This window comes from Thermobia domestica, chromosome 12 (genome assembly GCF_964235325.1).
Source record: "Thermobia domestica chromosome 12, izTheDome1.hap1.1, whole genome shotgun sequence".
Taxonomy (NCBI): Eukaryota; Metazoa; Arthropoda; class Insecta; order Zygentoma; family Lepismatidae; genus Thermobia; species Thermobia domestica.
The window spans coordinates 104,622,513-104,640,948 of record NC_137465.1 but is presented as its reverse complement, the minus strand read 5'-3'; the positions used below and the strand labels follow the sequence as shown (position 1 = coordinate 104,640,948).

At 36.7% G+C, this 18,436-nt stretch overlaps 1 protein-coding gene across 1 annotated transcript in view; it reads left to right on the top strand.

The window, feature by feature from the left end:
- The first annotated feature begins 311 nt into the window (after positions 1–311).
- LOC145665766 (uncharacterized) overlaps positions 312–18,436 on the top strand; it is a 30,362-nt gene continuing 12,237 nt past the window's right edge. The window contains exons 1-3 of the mRNA XM_081732893.1: positions 312–459; positions 16,491–16,684; positions 18,246–18,353. Of these exons, the coding sequence (XP_081589019.1) occupies positions 337–459; positions 16,491–16,684; positions 18,246–18,353 (425 nt within the window). The 5' untranslated portion in view covers positions 312–336. The remainder of the gene's footprint in view (positions 460–16,490; positions 16,685–18,245; positions 18,354–18,436) is intronic.

Below are 18,436 nucleotides of genomic sequence, written 5' to 3'. Positions count from 1 at the left end.
GAAATTCATATTGTGTAATAATACGAGTAAATAGGTTATTTGAAGCTCTTGCAGACATATGAGCATTTATTTCTATGCCCATTGGTATTACATGATATATATATATATACTCGGCTGTACATCGAATTGATGCCAAAAATGAAATAACAAGATAATTTATAGTTTTGCTACCAAACAGCAAAAGTGACTACCAACGTAACGTTGCCATTTTCATAACTTTCCAAAGAACAGTTGTTATACTAGATTATGTATTTAACTGAAATTGTTACGTACAATTCTCAATATACAGTATGATAATTTTAGGTTTTTCCTGTTTTTGGAAGAGGTTAATGTAGAATGAGCACAAGAAGTTGGATCATTTTAATCTTCCTTCCTTTGTCATTCCCAAATCATCAAAGTCACTCAACGTTGTCTCGAGTTAGGCGTTATTTGGTTTTTCCTCCAGATTCAAAGTTTGAGGTGAGTACACGTACTTTTTGTTCTCATATTTAACAAAAACAAAGCAAATTCTAGACGCTTGTTCTCTTTATTAAAAATAGCAATTTAATTTTATCTGGATATATACACATCCATACAGGGGCAAATCCAGGACGGACTTCTGGGGAAGCGGGGGCAATGAAAGGCAATACTGCTACTTAGAGTACTTTTTAAGAGTTCCAAACTCTGAGATGGGTTTTATTTATATATAAGAGAGAATAGTTTCCTCTTTTGGGAGCGGCGATTGCCCCGATCGGCCCCTGGATCCGCCCCTCCATCCACGAAGGATGAGACAAATGCAAAATCTGAGAGTAAACGTTTGTATTATTTAAATGAATCTCGTGTAAGAGACTACACTGAGAAAAAAATGTATGTGGCGTACTTAAAAACGTAAGTTACATTCGTAATTCCTGTAGTTTTTGGACTTAACGTACAAACATATATAACATGCTGCAGCAAATGTATAGCTGAAAGAGTATGTACTATACGTACTGTCCGCGTAAGTGCAATGACGTCAGTCACGTGACATCATCTGCAGTAACAAGTATATATGGAGGTAACATCTAATTTTGTGACGTCAGGACTGTATGTAGCATGTGGATTAATAATAATGACACACACTGACTATCAGGACGGAGCATAATTTCAAGAAGTATACAATATACGTTCTATACGTATGTTTCTTGCGTTCAACCCCGAGACAGCATCAATATTGTGCATATGCCCCGTACGCATGACTAGATACAGTATACGTACTGTACGTATATATTATACAGATTTTCCTCATGTCGCACACAGCTTGTCCAAATACAGCATACAGAATATCCGTATACACCATACAGAGCACATATGTTGCTTACAGACTATCCGCATGCAGTATATAGATTATACGTATGTCGCGTACTGGTTGGCTATATGTAATGTATGGATTGGATGCATGTAGCTTATAGGTTGTCCATATGAAATATACGGATTTTACCTGTATCATATACGTATTGCGTTGTAACATATGGATTGGACATACGCATGATCTGGCTTGTACGTATAGTGCACCATTATTGAAGTGCTGCAACATACTGCAAAATGTATGATGTATTCTTACTTTAATGTTGTCACATACTGTTTTACTCTGTATGAAAACAAAAGTAGCTTAAAATATAGTTGATCTCCTTTATGTCAATAATAATAAAATTAACAATCCTACATATTTCAAAACCTAGTTTGGATCAGCGAAACTGTCCAGAGAAGTATATTTACCTGTAGGATGTCCTATAAGTATGGACTTCCTGCTAATTCGTTGGAAAGCTACTGCAAGCCAAGGGTTGAAAAGTGACACAAGCGTTAATTTTAAAACTATTGACACAAAGAGGATTAACCATATGTTAAACCATTTTCGTTTTCATACAGAGTTAATTAATAAGTGAGAATATTATTGTAAGAATTTATCATACGTTTTGCAATAAGTTAGCTGCAGCACTTCAATAATAACGCAAAATGCGCAACCATGTACAATCCTATATTCAAACTCAAACAAGATTTACGTACAATCATTTATTAAGCTGTTATCATCCATTGCTTGTACCATATAAAGACGACTTTAACCCATTCTTTTTCATAATAGTATCCTCTTCCAAAATGCAGAAGTTGTTACCACAAAAGGCCTGAATAGAATTTTCCAGAAATAACTTCTCTGTACATTTTAATTAACAGATAAGTTATTTTTTAAATGTCGCTATAATTAAAAATATGTCAGCCAAAAGTGTGTTCCCTCGCAAGATGATTCCTACACAGTGCTCGCCATTAAAAATGCAACACCAAGAAGGAGACAGGGTAGCTGCGCCAAAGTTCCCAGGCCGATACCTAGTAATAAAAGCAGAATATGTTTGAACTTCTATATTAATGTAGAATATGTAGAAACAAAAATCCAAAAATATTTAAAATGTTACCTTCAGTGTGCTTAACTTGGTTGTACTAAACGAAACAAAGTATCTTAACGTTTTTGAGATTAATGAACAAAGTCTGTTCGGTCGAGTATGAACTTTTGGGTTTCGGGTAGAAAAACGATGAATTTTGAAAAAAAGTTTATTGATGCTGAACAACAACTCAAAATGTATTACTATGCAAAAGTAAATGGGTACCCCAATGGCGTTCGCGGGTACCATGGGATACCTAATGTTTGCATTTTTAGATATATGGAAATATATATCTCAAAAATGTAAAGAACTGATATCTATTTACCGAAAACCATAACTCGGTAAGCCTTATGGATACCAAGATATGGAAAAATAAAGAGCGACCTTATAGAAGTGTGGGGTTTGCGAACTAGATGGTGCGGTTTCTAAAACGTAATTACTGAGGACTAACAACAATCTCAAAAGTAGTTTCAATCCAATACACTACACACACTCTTATATTGGTTTTCGGTACCATGGGATTCGCAGACTCCCGTTTCTGAACATTCTAAAATATGTCTTAATAAAGTTTTAAAGAACGTTATAGGTGTGTATTTGCCGAACTCCCAAGTTGGTAAGCCTAACAGTTACCGAAATATGGTAAAATAAACAGCGACACAATAGGTACGTGGAGCTTGCATATTAGACGGTACAATTTAGAAAATTAATTAAAATATGACTAACGGTTATAAAGATATTGTCAAATAAAGAAGACCCATACAGTTGAGGGGTTTTCGTGTTAAATGGTAAAATTTTCGAAACCGATCATGGAATGTTAATAAGCACAAGTAGCAAGTTCATCCTAAAGTAATTAGGTATTTCCATAGTGGTTTAGAACATCATGGGGTCTGCCAAGATTAAATTTTAAAAGCTTTGGAAAATATGCCTTGATATTTGTAAAGAGTATTAGAAATATATGTTTACCCAAAACTTACAGCCAGTACATCTAGCAGCTAGAGTGACAACGTGAAATAAAACATATTAGATCTTGAAATTTCAGAAAACAATTATTGATCCCAAAAAAAATTAAATAATATGGTACTTCTATGGGTTAAGTGAGTACTTCATACTCGTCAGTACAATTTAGATCGAAAGATTAATTCAGCTCTAAGTTTTCTTCGGGTAATTCCAAGCGTTCATCGAGCTTTGAAAAAGAATAAAAATTATTTGTGAATATCTATTACAGCAAGCGAGGTATAAGGAATTATACATTTTATGGGTCGTATGCTGTAAGAAGAAGAAATTTCAGAAAACTATCGTATATACCTAAGTAGACAATTATTATTGTGTATTAGGTCCCTGGTTCCATCTGCGGCCAAATCAGTTTGTAGTGAACATCGTATTCGTGGGTTTCCTCGGGGTACTCTAGTTTCCACCTACTTTTGCATTCCATCAATTCTCTCATCAACATTCAATTACCTTAATCATCGTCTCCCTTAGACTAAGAGGCATAATCGTGGGTCACAACACTGAAATATTTCCTTTTATTTCATTTTAAAATTAAATGGGCAGTTAAGTATGGTTGTATCTCTATGGATTAAGTGAATATTCCAGTATAGTTTCTGCAAAAGACTAGGTAAACACCCTACCAATAAGCTACTGTACCCCTGCTCACTTAATTGTCTATTAAGGTATATACAGTAGCTTTCTGAGATTTCTTCTTATTAGCAAAGACCCAAAAGTACAAATCCATAAAGATCTTTATTTCTACGTCATAAAACATATAATTCCTTATATCTTGGTTACTATATTAGATATTGGCAAAGATTTTTCACTTTTTTACACAGGTCGATGAACCTTTGGAATTGCCTGAAGAAAACCTAGAACTAATCTTTCGATCGAAATTGTATTGAGGTACTCACTTAACCCATAGAAGTACCATCTTATTTAATTTTGTTGCGACCAATAATTATTTCCGAAATTTCAAGATATCATACGCTTTTATTTCATGGCGTTTCTCTAGATGTTAGATGTACTGCCTGGAAGTTTTGAGTAAATACCTATTTCTAATATTCTTTACAAATGTCAAGTTATATTTTCAAAAGCTTTAAACATTTAATCTTGTTACTCCCATGGAGATATCTAGTTATTTAGGATGAAATTGCTGCTGATGCTTATTAACTTTCCATGACCGATCTCGGATATTTACCATCTAACACGAAAACCCCATAACTGTATTGGTCCTCCCTTTATTTGACCATATCTTCATAGATGCTAGTCATATTTTAATTCATTTTCCAAATTGTACCGTCAATTATGCAAGCCACACGTACCTATGGTGTCGCTTTTTATTTTCCAATATCTCGGTATCCATAAGGCTTACCGAGTTGCAGTTTTCGGTAAACAAATATCAGTTCTTTACTTTTAGAGACATGTATTTTCATATATCAAAAATGCAGAAATTAGGTACCGCATGATACCCCAGAACCCCATTAGGGTACCCACTTACTTTTGCATAGTAGGGTAAAAACACCAGTGGTCGTCACTTTAAGGTTGAAAACATACTCTTTTGTCTCTTCTGTGAGCATCGTGAATCTGTCGGAGCTGTACCATTGCTGGAAAAACAATGACACTTCCTGTATATGACCATGTAGTCAGAATTCAAAATCGAGTAGCCGTTGAAGGAAAAACAATATTTTTAAATCCCTTGTATTGCAGCAGTAGTCGTCACTTCAAAATCGAAATGTTCCAGTGATCGTCAGGGTTTTGTACCAGTCACTTACATAACTTGACATAATTTATTCAAAACCTCACTGTTTATCAGTATAAGGTTAAGAATAGGGTATAAGGTACTAAGCTTAATAACTGTGCATCACTTTTAGCACTCAAGAAAATAAAATAAAAACTTTTTACATACTTTTTAAAGCAATTTCAGGGAGAAAAATGTTAACTGAATTCAAAAGTTAACTGTGTATCACTTAACGTTAAGACTACAATATTAAATACTATGTTTAATAACAATACGTCACTTTAAGCACTCAAGAATGAAAATAAACATATTTGCACATACGTTTTTAAAACAATTTGAGAAACAAAATAAGTTAACTGAATTTAAAAGTTAATTATGCATCACCTTAAGCTTAAGGATACACTATAAAATACTGAGAATAATTACAATGCATTACTTTAAGCACTGAAGAATGAAAACAAAAATGTTTTTAGCTACCTATAATGTATTTACATGTTGTTATTCTCATTAACATGCTTTTTGATAACTCACGATCAGGCCTAGGGATGCGCACGAGAAAAGATTTGAGACTGTCTCCTGTCGATAAGGTACCGCGAAAGTTATGTCTCGTCTCGGAAACTGTATCTGGTTCTATTGAAAGAGCTTTGTCTCGTCTCAAATTTCGTAACGAAAATTCTGTCTCTTCTCATTTCATGCGCATCTCTAATCAGGCCCATAGCCAAAAACTTCATTTCGGAGGGGATTTGATAGGGCTTTGCGATAGTTTAGATATAATAATCGATACCGCAAACTATTGAAACTTGTTCGAAATATCGAAAAATACAGCAACATCGAAATATAAGTAATATCAAAATTCGAAAATATAAAAAATATGAGAAACATCGAAAATATCGATATAACTAACTAACTAACTCTATGGCCTATGGAACCCGGAGGTTCAATGCCGCGTTCACAAAAGCTCTCCACTGACTTTCATCCTTAGCTAATTGCATCCAGTTTCTACATTGTATTCCAATCTCTGCGAGATCCATCTTAATATTGTCCTCCCATATGCGCCTAGGTCTTCCTAATGGTCGTTTTCCGATTGGTCTTCCAGTCAAGACTTTCAAAGCATTTCTACTTTCTTCCATTCTAGCTACATGACCTGCCCACCGAAGCCACCTTGACTTGACGACCCTAACAATGTTGGGTAAACTGTATAAATTATGTAGTTCCTCGTTATGAAGTTTCCGCCATTCTCCATTCCCGTTCCTCTCGGGTCTGAATATTCGTCTCAGGGTCTTGTTCTCAAATACTTTCAGTCTATGTTCTTCCCTCAGAGTAAGCGACCATGTTTCGCAACCATACAGAACAACAGGCATGATTATACACTCACCGGACAAAAAATTAGTCACCCCCGTGGGTACTTACGTTAATACCGTGTAGCGTCGCCCCTGGCCTGGATAACCGCCTGGATGCGGTCGAGAAGGGAGTCCCCAAGGGTCTGCAAGGCCGTCACATCCAGTTGAACCCACTCACGGAGGATAAGATCACGCAAATTCCACCAAACGTTGGGGATGCTGATGTCGACGTTTCACCTGCTGTTCCAATTGGTCTCACAGATGCTCAATTGGGTTGAGGTCCGGTGATTTTGCGGGCCATTCGAGTTGTGATAGGATACCTGAGTGTTCCTCAAACCACTCACATATGGATTCAGCTCTGTGAATCCTACTGTTGTCGTCTTGAATAATGGGTGTGTCTATAGCAAAGTCATCGCGATGAAAGTGACTGAAGGGCAACACCTGCTCCTCCAGGATGTTCAAATAAACGTGCTGGTTCATGTTTGTGAACACCTCAATGAGTGGGCCCGCCCCATAGTACGAAAAATACCCCCAGAATATGACAGACCCACCCCCGGCCTGGACCTGATCTTCCACACACTCCAAGTGAAATGCTTCATGTGGCCGTTGGTGGACATAACGCCGGGTGTCATTCGAATACAGGCAAAATCATGATTCGTCAGACCATATGACACGGCGCCAGTCTGCTACTGTCCATGTTTGGTGGATATTGGCCCACTGCAGACGAGCAACTTTATGTGCATGTGTGAGCGAGGTACCCAACTCCATATGTTCGTTGCATGCAGTTCCCGTCGCAATGTTCTCTCGCTGACAGGTTGGACTGGGCGTGCATTCACGGACTCCAGTAATTCCTGGCGGGTCTGGAAACGATTTCGATTCACAAGCCTGGCAACTCGTCTTCGGGTCCGATCTGTGAGGATCTTTTTGCGACCACAGTTCTGGCGACGTGTTTCATTGCCACGTGTGTTACACCACTGCTTGTAGACACGTTGAACAGTCCGCCGCGAAACACCAACAAATCGGGCAACTTCCATCACTGTGTGGGCTTCAGCACGGCCAAACATGATTGCCCCTTTTTGCCACTCTGTTACATCGTTACTTTTACCCAATTTGACGGACACTGTCCACTTGCAACACACTTGTCTCACTGACTGAAGCTGCCTTATAGTTCCGTAGAGGCAGTGCGCGCACAGTTGTGCACGTGACTCGACTGCTGCGCCATCTGTACAGGCATTACGATTCATCTCTCCTTCTGCACAAGGTTGACTAATTTTTTGTCCAGTGAGTGGAGTTTTGTTTATTTTAAGCTTCAAATTCCTCGACAGAAATCGCGACGACAAGAGACTTTGAACCGAATAGTAACACGAATTCCCTGCTTTTAGTCGACATTTAATTTCTTCGTGAATATGATTTTACTGTGTTAATATTGATCCTAGTTATTTGAAACTATTCACTTTATCAAAAGTATTATTTAATATTTTAACGCATCCGTGATTTGCTGTATTCCGGTCCCGACGCACTTCCATGTATTTAGTTTTCTCTGCATTTACTTCTAAACCCATGTCTCTGCAAGCGTTTAATAAGATCTCTGCATTTCTTTCTATTGTTCTCCTATCATCCCCTATTAAATTTACATCATCAGCATATGACATAACCTGGTAAATACCGTTCAACTCTAGGTCCTGGTTGCTATCTTTGATTTTCCTTATAGCGTATTCCGGAACAAAGTTAAATAATAATGGCGACAACGCATCTCCTTTTTCAAGCCATTTTTGACGTGAAAGCTCGTGGACAAAAATTTTCCTACCCGGACTTTACTTTGGGATACATTTAAACATATCTTAATTAATGTAATTAGCTTTCTCGGTATTCCAAGTTCTGTAAGAACGTTGTATAATGTTTTTCTCCTAACCGAGTCGTACGCCTTTCTAAAATCAATAAATAGTTGATGTACCGGGGTATTGTACTCCCACTTTTTTTTTTTTTTGAGTATTTGGCGAATGGTAAATATTTGGTCGATAGTTGATCGATTTCGTCTAAATCCGCACTGATACTCTCCAATAATTTCATCTGCGTATGAGGTCAATCTTGCTAATAGAATATTTGAAAGGATTTTATAGGATGTTGACAGAAGAGAAATGCCTCGATAATTATTACAGTCAGTTTTGTCTCCTTTCTTGTGAATTGGAACAAGAATTGATTCTTTCCACTCTTTTGGCAATTCTTCCTTGTTCCAGATAAGGAGAATGAGTTTGTGTATATTGTTCCGCAATTTTTCGCCTCCAGCTAAAATTAACTCGGCCGGAATTTCATCTACACCCGAAGATTTGTGTTTCTTTAATTTCTTTATAGCGGTTTCTACTTCTATTCGGTTGGGTTCTGGAATATACGATTCTGCGGTGTGTATCTCCTTTTCTCCACGTACACTAGTTTTTGGTTGCGTGTTAAGCAAATCGTAAGAGGAATCTTTCCATCTATTTAAGATGCTATCTGTATCAGTAAGAACTGTACCGTCAGATTTCTTTAATATATAAGCACGAGATTGATAGTCTTTCTTAAATTCCCTGATCCCCTTATACATGTTTTTATTTTTACTATTATCTTCAAGTTCCTTAATTTTAGCTTTCAAAAAATCGCGTTTCTTTGTTCTAAAACTTTTTGTGTAGTTATTTCATTCGGATTTTGTAGCCAGCGTAATTTTGCCTGTTTTCTCTTCTCTGCTAGTTTAATGCATTCCTGGTCGAACCATGGTTTGTTCCTACGTATTTCCGCATGTCCCAATTTTTCCTTTGCTGAAATGTTAATGCTATCTCTAGTTTCAATCCAGGTATCCTCAACACTAGTGCATTCCGAATCTTCTAAAGCCGAGAATCTATTCGAAACTTCAATCTGGTATTCCTCTCTTCCCTGGATCAAAGTCGATATATCAATCAAAAATTTCGATATCGATATTTTGATATTTGAAACTATCAATCGTTCGATCGAAATATCGGACAGCCCTAGGCTCCTGTTGCCACCTTTAAAATTAATGTGAAAACTGCTAACTAATCTGTAAGTACCGTAAGATGGGATTACTTTGCACTTCAGGGTTAACTTTGCACAAAATACGAAAAAAATTGCACAGTTCTCTGTCGGTAAACCCATGAACTGTAAAGAGAAAGTTTCTAGAGACGGGGTTATTTTGCATCGGTCCAACGTAACCCTTTAGATAGTAAATTATTACTACTGGTACCTCCTGCCGTCTACCTTTAGGTAATTCTCATTTTGGAGCGTGACATTCAAGGTGATGGGTGTAAAGTAAATTGTCTCGTTTCAGAAGAGAATATATTCAAGGGATGGGGTTCTGCAGCACCCCACCTGTGTATTTAAGTATGTGAAATTCAATGTTTGACGAAATCCGTTTTAGATACTTTGCGTGCATATTTGTTTAATTGCATGATGGTGAAACTGAGAGCAGGTTCAAGCAAGTTTACAGACTTTGTACTAAACACATTAGAACAGGGATGTAAATAAGCAACAAATATTTACTAGCCCAAGAAAAAAGCTACTAGCCCACATCCCACAATAGAAATCATTTACTTACTTTCGGTATGATATTAAATACTCGCCCGCACTGATGAACCCACGCCCAGGGCGAGTGGGCAAGTGGTTATTTGCATCCCTGCATTAGAAGAAGAAGATTATGAATCTGATGGTAATTTCAGTGAGTCCGATGACAATATTGAAGTACAATCGGAAGTCGATGATGAAATTAGTACAAGTGATACGAGTGACACAGAGGGTAAGATCGAAAATGACCCAGCCATAAGGGGAGCCTCTATATTAGGGAGAAACGGTCATATATGGAGTACTCAATCACCCGTTCGGAGTTTCGAAAAGAACTAGGGATGCAGTTGCTAGACCCTACATGATGGAGCCCCTAAGAAAGAATCTTTCCACTGATTTGCTTACTGGTATCAGAAATATTCTTGGTATTCAAGAAGAACCATCAATTGTAATTGGTTCAACACCTAGTCTTCCGAACCAAGCACCATTTCGAATATGCCCTAGGAATAAGGACAGAAAAACTAAACATTTTTGTATCAGATGCAAAGTGGCTGTTTGTGCTGAGCACAGAAAGGAAGTCTGATTTCGTACAGTCTGTTCAAAATTATATACAAACTACTATTGTGTATTCTTGTAAGTGATAAAGTGAAATAAATAGGTAAAGTTCGTGTATTACAGTATAATTTTAGTAGCGTTTAAGTATATGGGGTGCGTGAGTATTCACGTAAGCTTTTTTTGTCTGTATTCCAGGGATAACATTTAAAAATGTTTTCATGTATTAGATTCTAATTATATTTATCTCTTCAGCTTATCTTCGCGACTCCCAGGTTGAGAAATCCTGGTGTAGGTACTACTCCTAATATAATTAATTGATTAGATTATAATAAAATTACACATACGTTTGCCTCATATTGCATCACTCCTACAATCAAAGAGGTTCGTGCATCATATGCAGTAAGCCTGAATAAAGGCGTCGCGAAATTAATGCCGGAAGATGGCTTGATATTTCGTGTGTAAAAGCGTTTCGTTAGAGTTAATATCCTTCAATTCGTCCGTATTTTGTGAAGCGCCCAAAAGTGTGTGTTTCTTGACTCAGTTATCACTGCCGAAAGTGTAGCAAGCAAGTAAATGAGTGTAATCTCATCGCTTTCATCAGGACATTGCCAAAAAGTTGTAACGGCAGCAGGGCAAATGTTCTACGTCAATAGTGGCTGACTATTTTTGGAAGCTCATGAAAGATGCTCCCCACGTCGATTACAAACTACAGTCCAAAAACAATTGAAAGTTCGACTAAGATTAAGGTATGGTCAATATGTATTCTCATATATTTACAATATGTATTGTCTCAAAAATACCTACAGATTACCAAAGGAGGATCTAGTTCAGGGCCGAGCGTCTATCCCCCCTCCCGCAGGTTTTTGAGTGACAAAAAGGGTGAAGCTATTATTTATATATTTTTGAAAGTTTATTGTAAATTCATGATATACCTATCGTTGTCTGGGTTCTGGTTGCCCCCACCAGTTTCTACCTTCTATATCCACCACTGCACATTACAAAGAAAACGCCGCCAACTCAGCTCATCCTTTATCATATTAGCGTTCAGCACATTGGATTCGTTAAGGAATTACTATTATCTCGGAAGCGAAAAATTTAAAAAAGCTATTGCCTAGTGCAATAGGAGCAAGATAGTTTAGTATGGTAGCCCACACTTTTTCTTCTTAGATAAAATGCTCCTCACCACAAGTCACTTTAGTATGCTTTCCAATCCTTATTTCATTGTGCTCTGAACATCACTTTTATTTTTGAAATAAATAATCAGGAAGTAACTGTTTTCTCTCCATTGTATCCAATTGGTATAATTAAATAGTGGGAAAGTTAACAGTAACACAGACGTGTTCAAATTATTAGACTCACGCTTGAAAAATGCAAAATTGATGTAGGAGTCCTAATTTCAGAGTTCTAGAACATTTAATTTAATGGTTAAACCGCCAATATATGATCCTTCATTTGTTTACTGTACAGTTGGAGTGATGATATCACCATCGAACATCAGATGGTATTAGTGAAGGAGAGGGGGGGGATTCTAAAAGTGCTGTTTCAGTTGTATATAGTAGCTATTGTGGTTCCTATCAACAAGTTACAGTCTGAAGTGTTGTGGTTGCTGTCGTAAGAAGTTAACTACATTCAAAGCGTTCAACAGTTCGAATGGGCCAGTATAAAATGATCGTAATGTCTTTCGTGCATCAATCTTTTATTCTGTGTAGTCCTGTAATTGCAGCATAATAGGAAAAGCAAAAGACCTTTCTCCGCGTAAAATGGAAGTTAACAACATACTTCTGGTGGAAATAAAATATAGGCCTACACGGCAACACATTGCTAGTAGAGTTGGGATAGAACAAAAATTTGTGAGGAGAATCTCTGTTGAATTGAACAAGAGCGAAAAGAGGGTTGGGAAGTGTGCGCGAAAACCAAAGCTGTCGCTAAGAGATATCAGAAAACTAAAAAGATTGGCTCTGGGAAACAGAAGTGCAACTTCTAATAGAGTTAAGCATAAAAACGGCTGAGTATGGCGCAGACATTTGGCCTGAAAATGTTCGAAGGATTCTTTGTGCCGAGGGAATAAAAGCACACGGTCAAGAAATGAAACAAAAATTAGAGTCTACTCAAATCATGGCAAAGAAACGCCTCGAATGGGCACGAGGCCTAGAAAATTGGACTGCTGACAATTGGAGAATAGTGTGTTTCAGTGATGAATCATGTGTCTTTGTGTCTGATGAATGTTCACAATATGTGCGACGTTGACCTGGGAGGAATTCAAGTTGGAATGTCTTTAATAAACCGTGAAGCATCCTACTTCAGTCATGGTCTCAGGTGTGATCTCTATCTTCGGGCCTGGAAGACTGTATATAGTAGAGAGGACAATGAAGCAGGACTAATACCTACAAGTTCTTCAAGAAGAACTGCTTTCCCAGACTGCACTCTGGTTTGATGGCGTACAATTCATCTTTATGCATGATGGAGCCCCATGCCACTGGCCCAAAGCTGTGACAAAATTCTTCGAGGACAACAAAATTAGTGTTCTTGCGTGGCCAGGCACTAGTCCTGATATGAACCCCATTGAAAACTTCTAGAGCTTCATGAAAGAAAAGCTAGAGAAGAAGCACATTAGAACCAAATTTCAATTGATCAAGGAGGTCAACAATTTGTGGTATCATGATGCCGAATTGAAGGCAAAATGTGCTAAACTCGTACATAGGATGCCACAAAAGGTAAAAGACTTAATAAAGAATAAGGGATTTCATAAGAAATATTAATCTTTGTGTGAGAGAGATTTTATTTTTATTTTTTATTTTATTTTATTTTATTTTATTTTATTTTATTTTATTTATTTATTTTTTGTAAGTATTCCATTCCATATTTTGTTTCCAATTTGGATATACACAGCTTATAGTAATTGGATTTGAATGTTACATACGCATTTGTTTTATTGATATTGAAAAGCATGTGCCACACCCACTAGAAATTAGGACGGAGTTACAAAGTAGTAATTTGGACTAAGTTCGAATGTATTTTCTCACGTAATATTGTAAGAAGAGTAAAATATTCAGAAACTGAATGTTGAGCCTAATAATTTGAACACGTCTGTATATATATATATATATATATAGAGAGAGAGAGAGAGAGAGAGAGAGAGAGAGAGTACATGGATAGATAGGCAGATAGATATAACTCTCTTAGGACACAAACCATACAGGTAAACAACATACCACACTGTTTCTATTTCTGCGTTCCTTCGTTCGTGTACCTAGTGCTGTAACGTCGTCACAATGTTATTTTCACAAAGCTCAACACTGTCTCCGAGTCAAATCGGTAATACCAGCCCTATGTTAACCACAATACACCAGGCCACTGGTGTTGGGTGTTCAAATAACATGCCAAAGTGGTAATCAAGCTAAGACCACTTGTCTGTGTTAAAATTGTTTTTTTAACTTTTTATTTTATTTATTTATTTTTGCTGTATAGCAGGCACGTAGCCAGGATTTCAGAAAGAGGGGGGGGCAGTGACATGAAATACAGTGGTCATCACATCAGAGGCTCGAGCATTTTAAACTATTTTACTGGAATATATGTTGGTTTGTTTAGCCAGGATTTCGTAATGAGCGGGAGGAGGGGGACAAGATATGAAATGCTGAAGGCCCAGAAAGTCGATCAATATAAACTACTTTACTGGCAACATATATTGGTTTGTTAGAAGAATAAAATGAGGATATGTTAATAAGTATTTTAATTAATTTATTTATTTAACGGCAGAGTTAAGGCTATGTTTGCCTTTTCTTACACTCAACCAACTTAAATGTATACAAGATATACATACTACAATTGATGTCAAATCCATGAAAAATACAATTACTACATTAATGCATATATACCTACACACACATATACCCCTACACACGAATCTGCTCCCTTACATACCCCCTCCCCCCATACCCTCATACTATTTATCATAAAAACAAGAAAACTATACATACAGCATACACAGAACGATATATATATTCTTAAAAGTATACTACCTTACATTCCCCCCTCCCCCATACCTCCCCACTAACCTAGTATTATAGATACATACCTCAAGTTTCTGTTTACAATTGGTTGCTACTGCTCAGCTTTATGAAAAAAAAAATCATTCCCGAGATTGGTGTACATTGGCTAAGGCTATCACAGGGGCGGATCCAGGGGGGGGGGCGATCGGGGCGATCGCCCCCCCCCAGAAGAGGAACATTTCTTGTTTTATATATACAAATAATATCCATCCCAGAGTTTAGAGCCCTTAAAAAAAGCATTATGACAACCCACCGCCCCCCCCCCAGAAGTCGGTCCTGGATCCGCCCCTGGGCTATCAGATATTGCTTCAAATTTCTTTTGAATGTCGCAATTGAGGGTGAATTCCTTACATCTGGTGGAAGTCTGTTCCATTCTCTAATACCAGAGATTGTGAATGAATTAGCCATTTGATTCGTATTATGACGAGGTATCGACAGCAGTGTTGATCTGCTAGAGCGAGTATCACGATTGTGGCTTGATTGATATATGTAGCGAGCATGGATATCTAGCCAGCCCAATTCATTAAAAAATGGCGTCAAGTGATTTGAACGTTTAAGATTAAAAACATACCGGACGCATGCATTCTGAACCCTCTGTAACTTTCTTAGCGCTTCTTTATTTACGTTGCCATAAGCTCCAATGCAATAATCAACATGTGATAGTACAAGGCTTTGTACTATAGATGCCTTAATTGGATAAGGCAACATATTTTTCAAACGGTATAGAGAGTGCAATGCACCAAACGCCTTTTTGCATACATGATTTATATGATCCGCCCATAGAAGATTCTGATCAAATATGAGGCCCAGATTTTTCACTTTTTCCTCAAAAGCTATATGTGTGCCATTTAATGTAATTTTAGGAAGTTCGGTGCTCTGCAGTCTGGAGAGAATATTTCTCGAACCTATTATGATACATTTAGATTTATTGGGATTTAGATGTAAATTATTAGATTGGGCCCAGGCACTTATGCGTTCAAGGTCTAAATTTATGAGTGAGATAGTGTCGTTTATGTCTCCAAGATCTGTCGAAGTATATACTTGAACATCATCTGCATATAAGTGATATTTAAGGTGGCGAATTTGTTGAGACAAGTCATTTATGTACATAGAGAACAGAATCGGTGCTAAGACCGTTCCTTGACTAACTCCACAGTGCACAGTTAATAACAAACTATGAAGAAATTTCGAGTAAAAGAATATAAGAAGGCATTGAAAAAGATTTTACAATATTTGAATTCCTTTCTCTGTTGAATCAAACGTTAACAGAACTTTCTTTCCACATAAGCTTTTTGTTTTCATTATTCCGTCAATTATTGTCTGCTCTTAATGACAGGTTAAAAGAGCAGTAAAAAACTGTTTCTGAAATAACATGTTCGATACTGCAGAGAAGCGGTGGCGAAAAATTATAAAAAATGTCCACACTGTTACAGAACGGCACTATGCTTCCGAAAGCTTGAAGTTTACCTGAGTAGTAGCAAAAATTCTGAGAGTTCCGTAACTTTTCTAGAAATTTCAAATTCACTGACTTTTTCCAGGATATCTTGCTCATTCGCAATCATGTATTGCAAGTAATACAAATCACCTCACAAGAAAAAGTAACCAAAAGCTTGCTGTAGCTTTTTATTTTTAACGCTGATTCTTCTTTTTCTCGTTTCTTTTTATTAATTCTTTCCTTAATTTTTTCATTTCTGGTTTCGAAGGGGTTCTGGATCCCCTCCCTTGGCTACGTGCCTGTTTATAGAGACAGGTGTACTAAATACCGTATATAATGTTATTGAAATAAAATATTAAATATAATATGCTACCTTAATAAAATCTTGCAGAACTATTATATCAAGACGATTTTACTGTTCTATTTTCTTGTTGATCTTTTTTGCAGATAAAATTTTCCGTAGGAGTTCCCGTGAAGATACCAGATCGCAAGATCAGATCCAGTTTTGGATTCCAATACCAATATCCTGTGCCAAACAATGGTTCAGAGCTTCTGTCCAAATATGTATTCCGAGGTCGAGGTAGTGAACGATCCAAAGCTAGGCGAAGCATTTACTCAACGTTAGGAAACGAAATGAAGAAGTATTTATTTTGTATATATTTATCGAATACTTCTAATATTAAGTCCTGTAGGATATAAATATATTTATAAACAGTCACGTCTGATTTTATTTATGCAAGTAGTACAATGACAGAGGTCATTTTTCCCAATACTGCTAGTCTTGAAATACTAGTAAAGATTTTCAAAATCAAATATTCTACAAATGTATAAAGCATGAAATTATGACAAATTAAAGTATCGGCATTGGTATTTAGAAGTGACATGCTGTTATTACTGCATGACATTTTTACAACTTGTAGAAACTTATTACAATACTAGTAATTTAGAGAAATAGACCCAGCAGTTAATTTGAGCATTGTGATAAAAAATCCCTTTCTAACTGATTATGGGTTTAAGAAATTATTGTCTATCACTGATATGATAATATTTTACCCCTGGCTAAAACAAATATTACGAACTTCTTGCATGAGTAGAAATTGATGTAACTTTTTATATACTTTGTATAAAAGATAACCACGAACTTAACTTACATGACCGGCAACGAAAAGGAAGTTTACCCTATAGTTTATTGAGAAATACATAGTTACAAAGTAATAGAAGTGCGGACTTCAGGAACCTCATTACATATCAGTCTTCGCACGAATTGTGATCACAATGCAACGCAAAATATTCGTTAACAATTTTTTGGTGTATAGTATGCAAAAGAAATTGCAGAGCTCCGGTCGCAAATGACAATTTGTATATCGGTACGCAAGATGATTGCAGAACAAACTCTGCTCTATTGACGTGAAATCACAAATTCACACAATCGATACCAATATATAATACCATTTATGGCAAACTGAGACGCAACTTTTGTAATGCATTGATGCAAACTGGAATGTAATGAAGCACTAGGACACTATTATAACTTAGATGCCTTCTATTTAATTTCAGGTAGGAGCTCACATAGTTTGGACCTCACGTTAAAGTGTAGTTCCACGCCTCATACAGCTTCGGTGCTCAAAGGGACGCTAAAGCCCAATTAACCAAATTAATTCTTGTTAATTTTTGCTTTCGCTCATCCGGGTCTTTCAGCCATGTACAAAATTAGTCTATTTTTCCGGGGCAGCTACATAAACTTCAAGGATGCGTTTAATTTACATATTTGGAATATGTACTTTCATTACTTCCAGAATATGTAGAATAGGTAACAAAAAATAAGATTTCCTATTGCGAACTACAAATAATAATAATTGGTGTGTTCATAGAACCTTTGATTAAAATAGAGACCTGTCTAGGAAGAGATCGAACTTCTAAAAAATACTACTTTCGAAACTATTCTTGTCTTTTTGGTTTCCAGGGGTGCGTAGTGGGATTTTTCTCGAGCATTTTAACGGTAATTACATAATCTTGCCTTGTGTCATTGTCAGACTGCGAGTGTTAGAGTAAAGTTGTGTTTCGCACTTATAGTGTCATTTCATCTTGTTACGAAAATGAAGATTTTGGAAGAGCTTCATTTTCATGGCAGTCCATGTAGTTTTATAGGATATGCTTCTCTGTATTTAATAGAGAACTAATTGTAGTATTGTTTATCTCTAGAAAAGGATTTGCTGGCAGCGATTGTGTGATGAGAACTATATGTGAAGCAGCTGAAGCACCGTTGTTACATAATGGCCTTGTGGGAGAAATTCTCCACGTTCTTCTCAGGTATCGTTTACTCTTTCTATTATTGTTTATTTGCCATCCTTAATGAATTAAAAAATAAGATAGATCAAAGTCATTACTTTGGC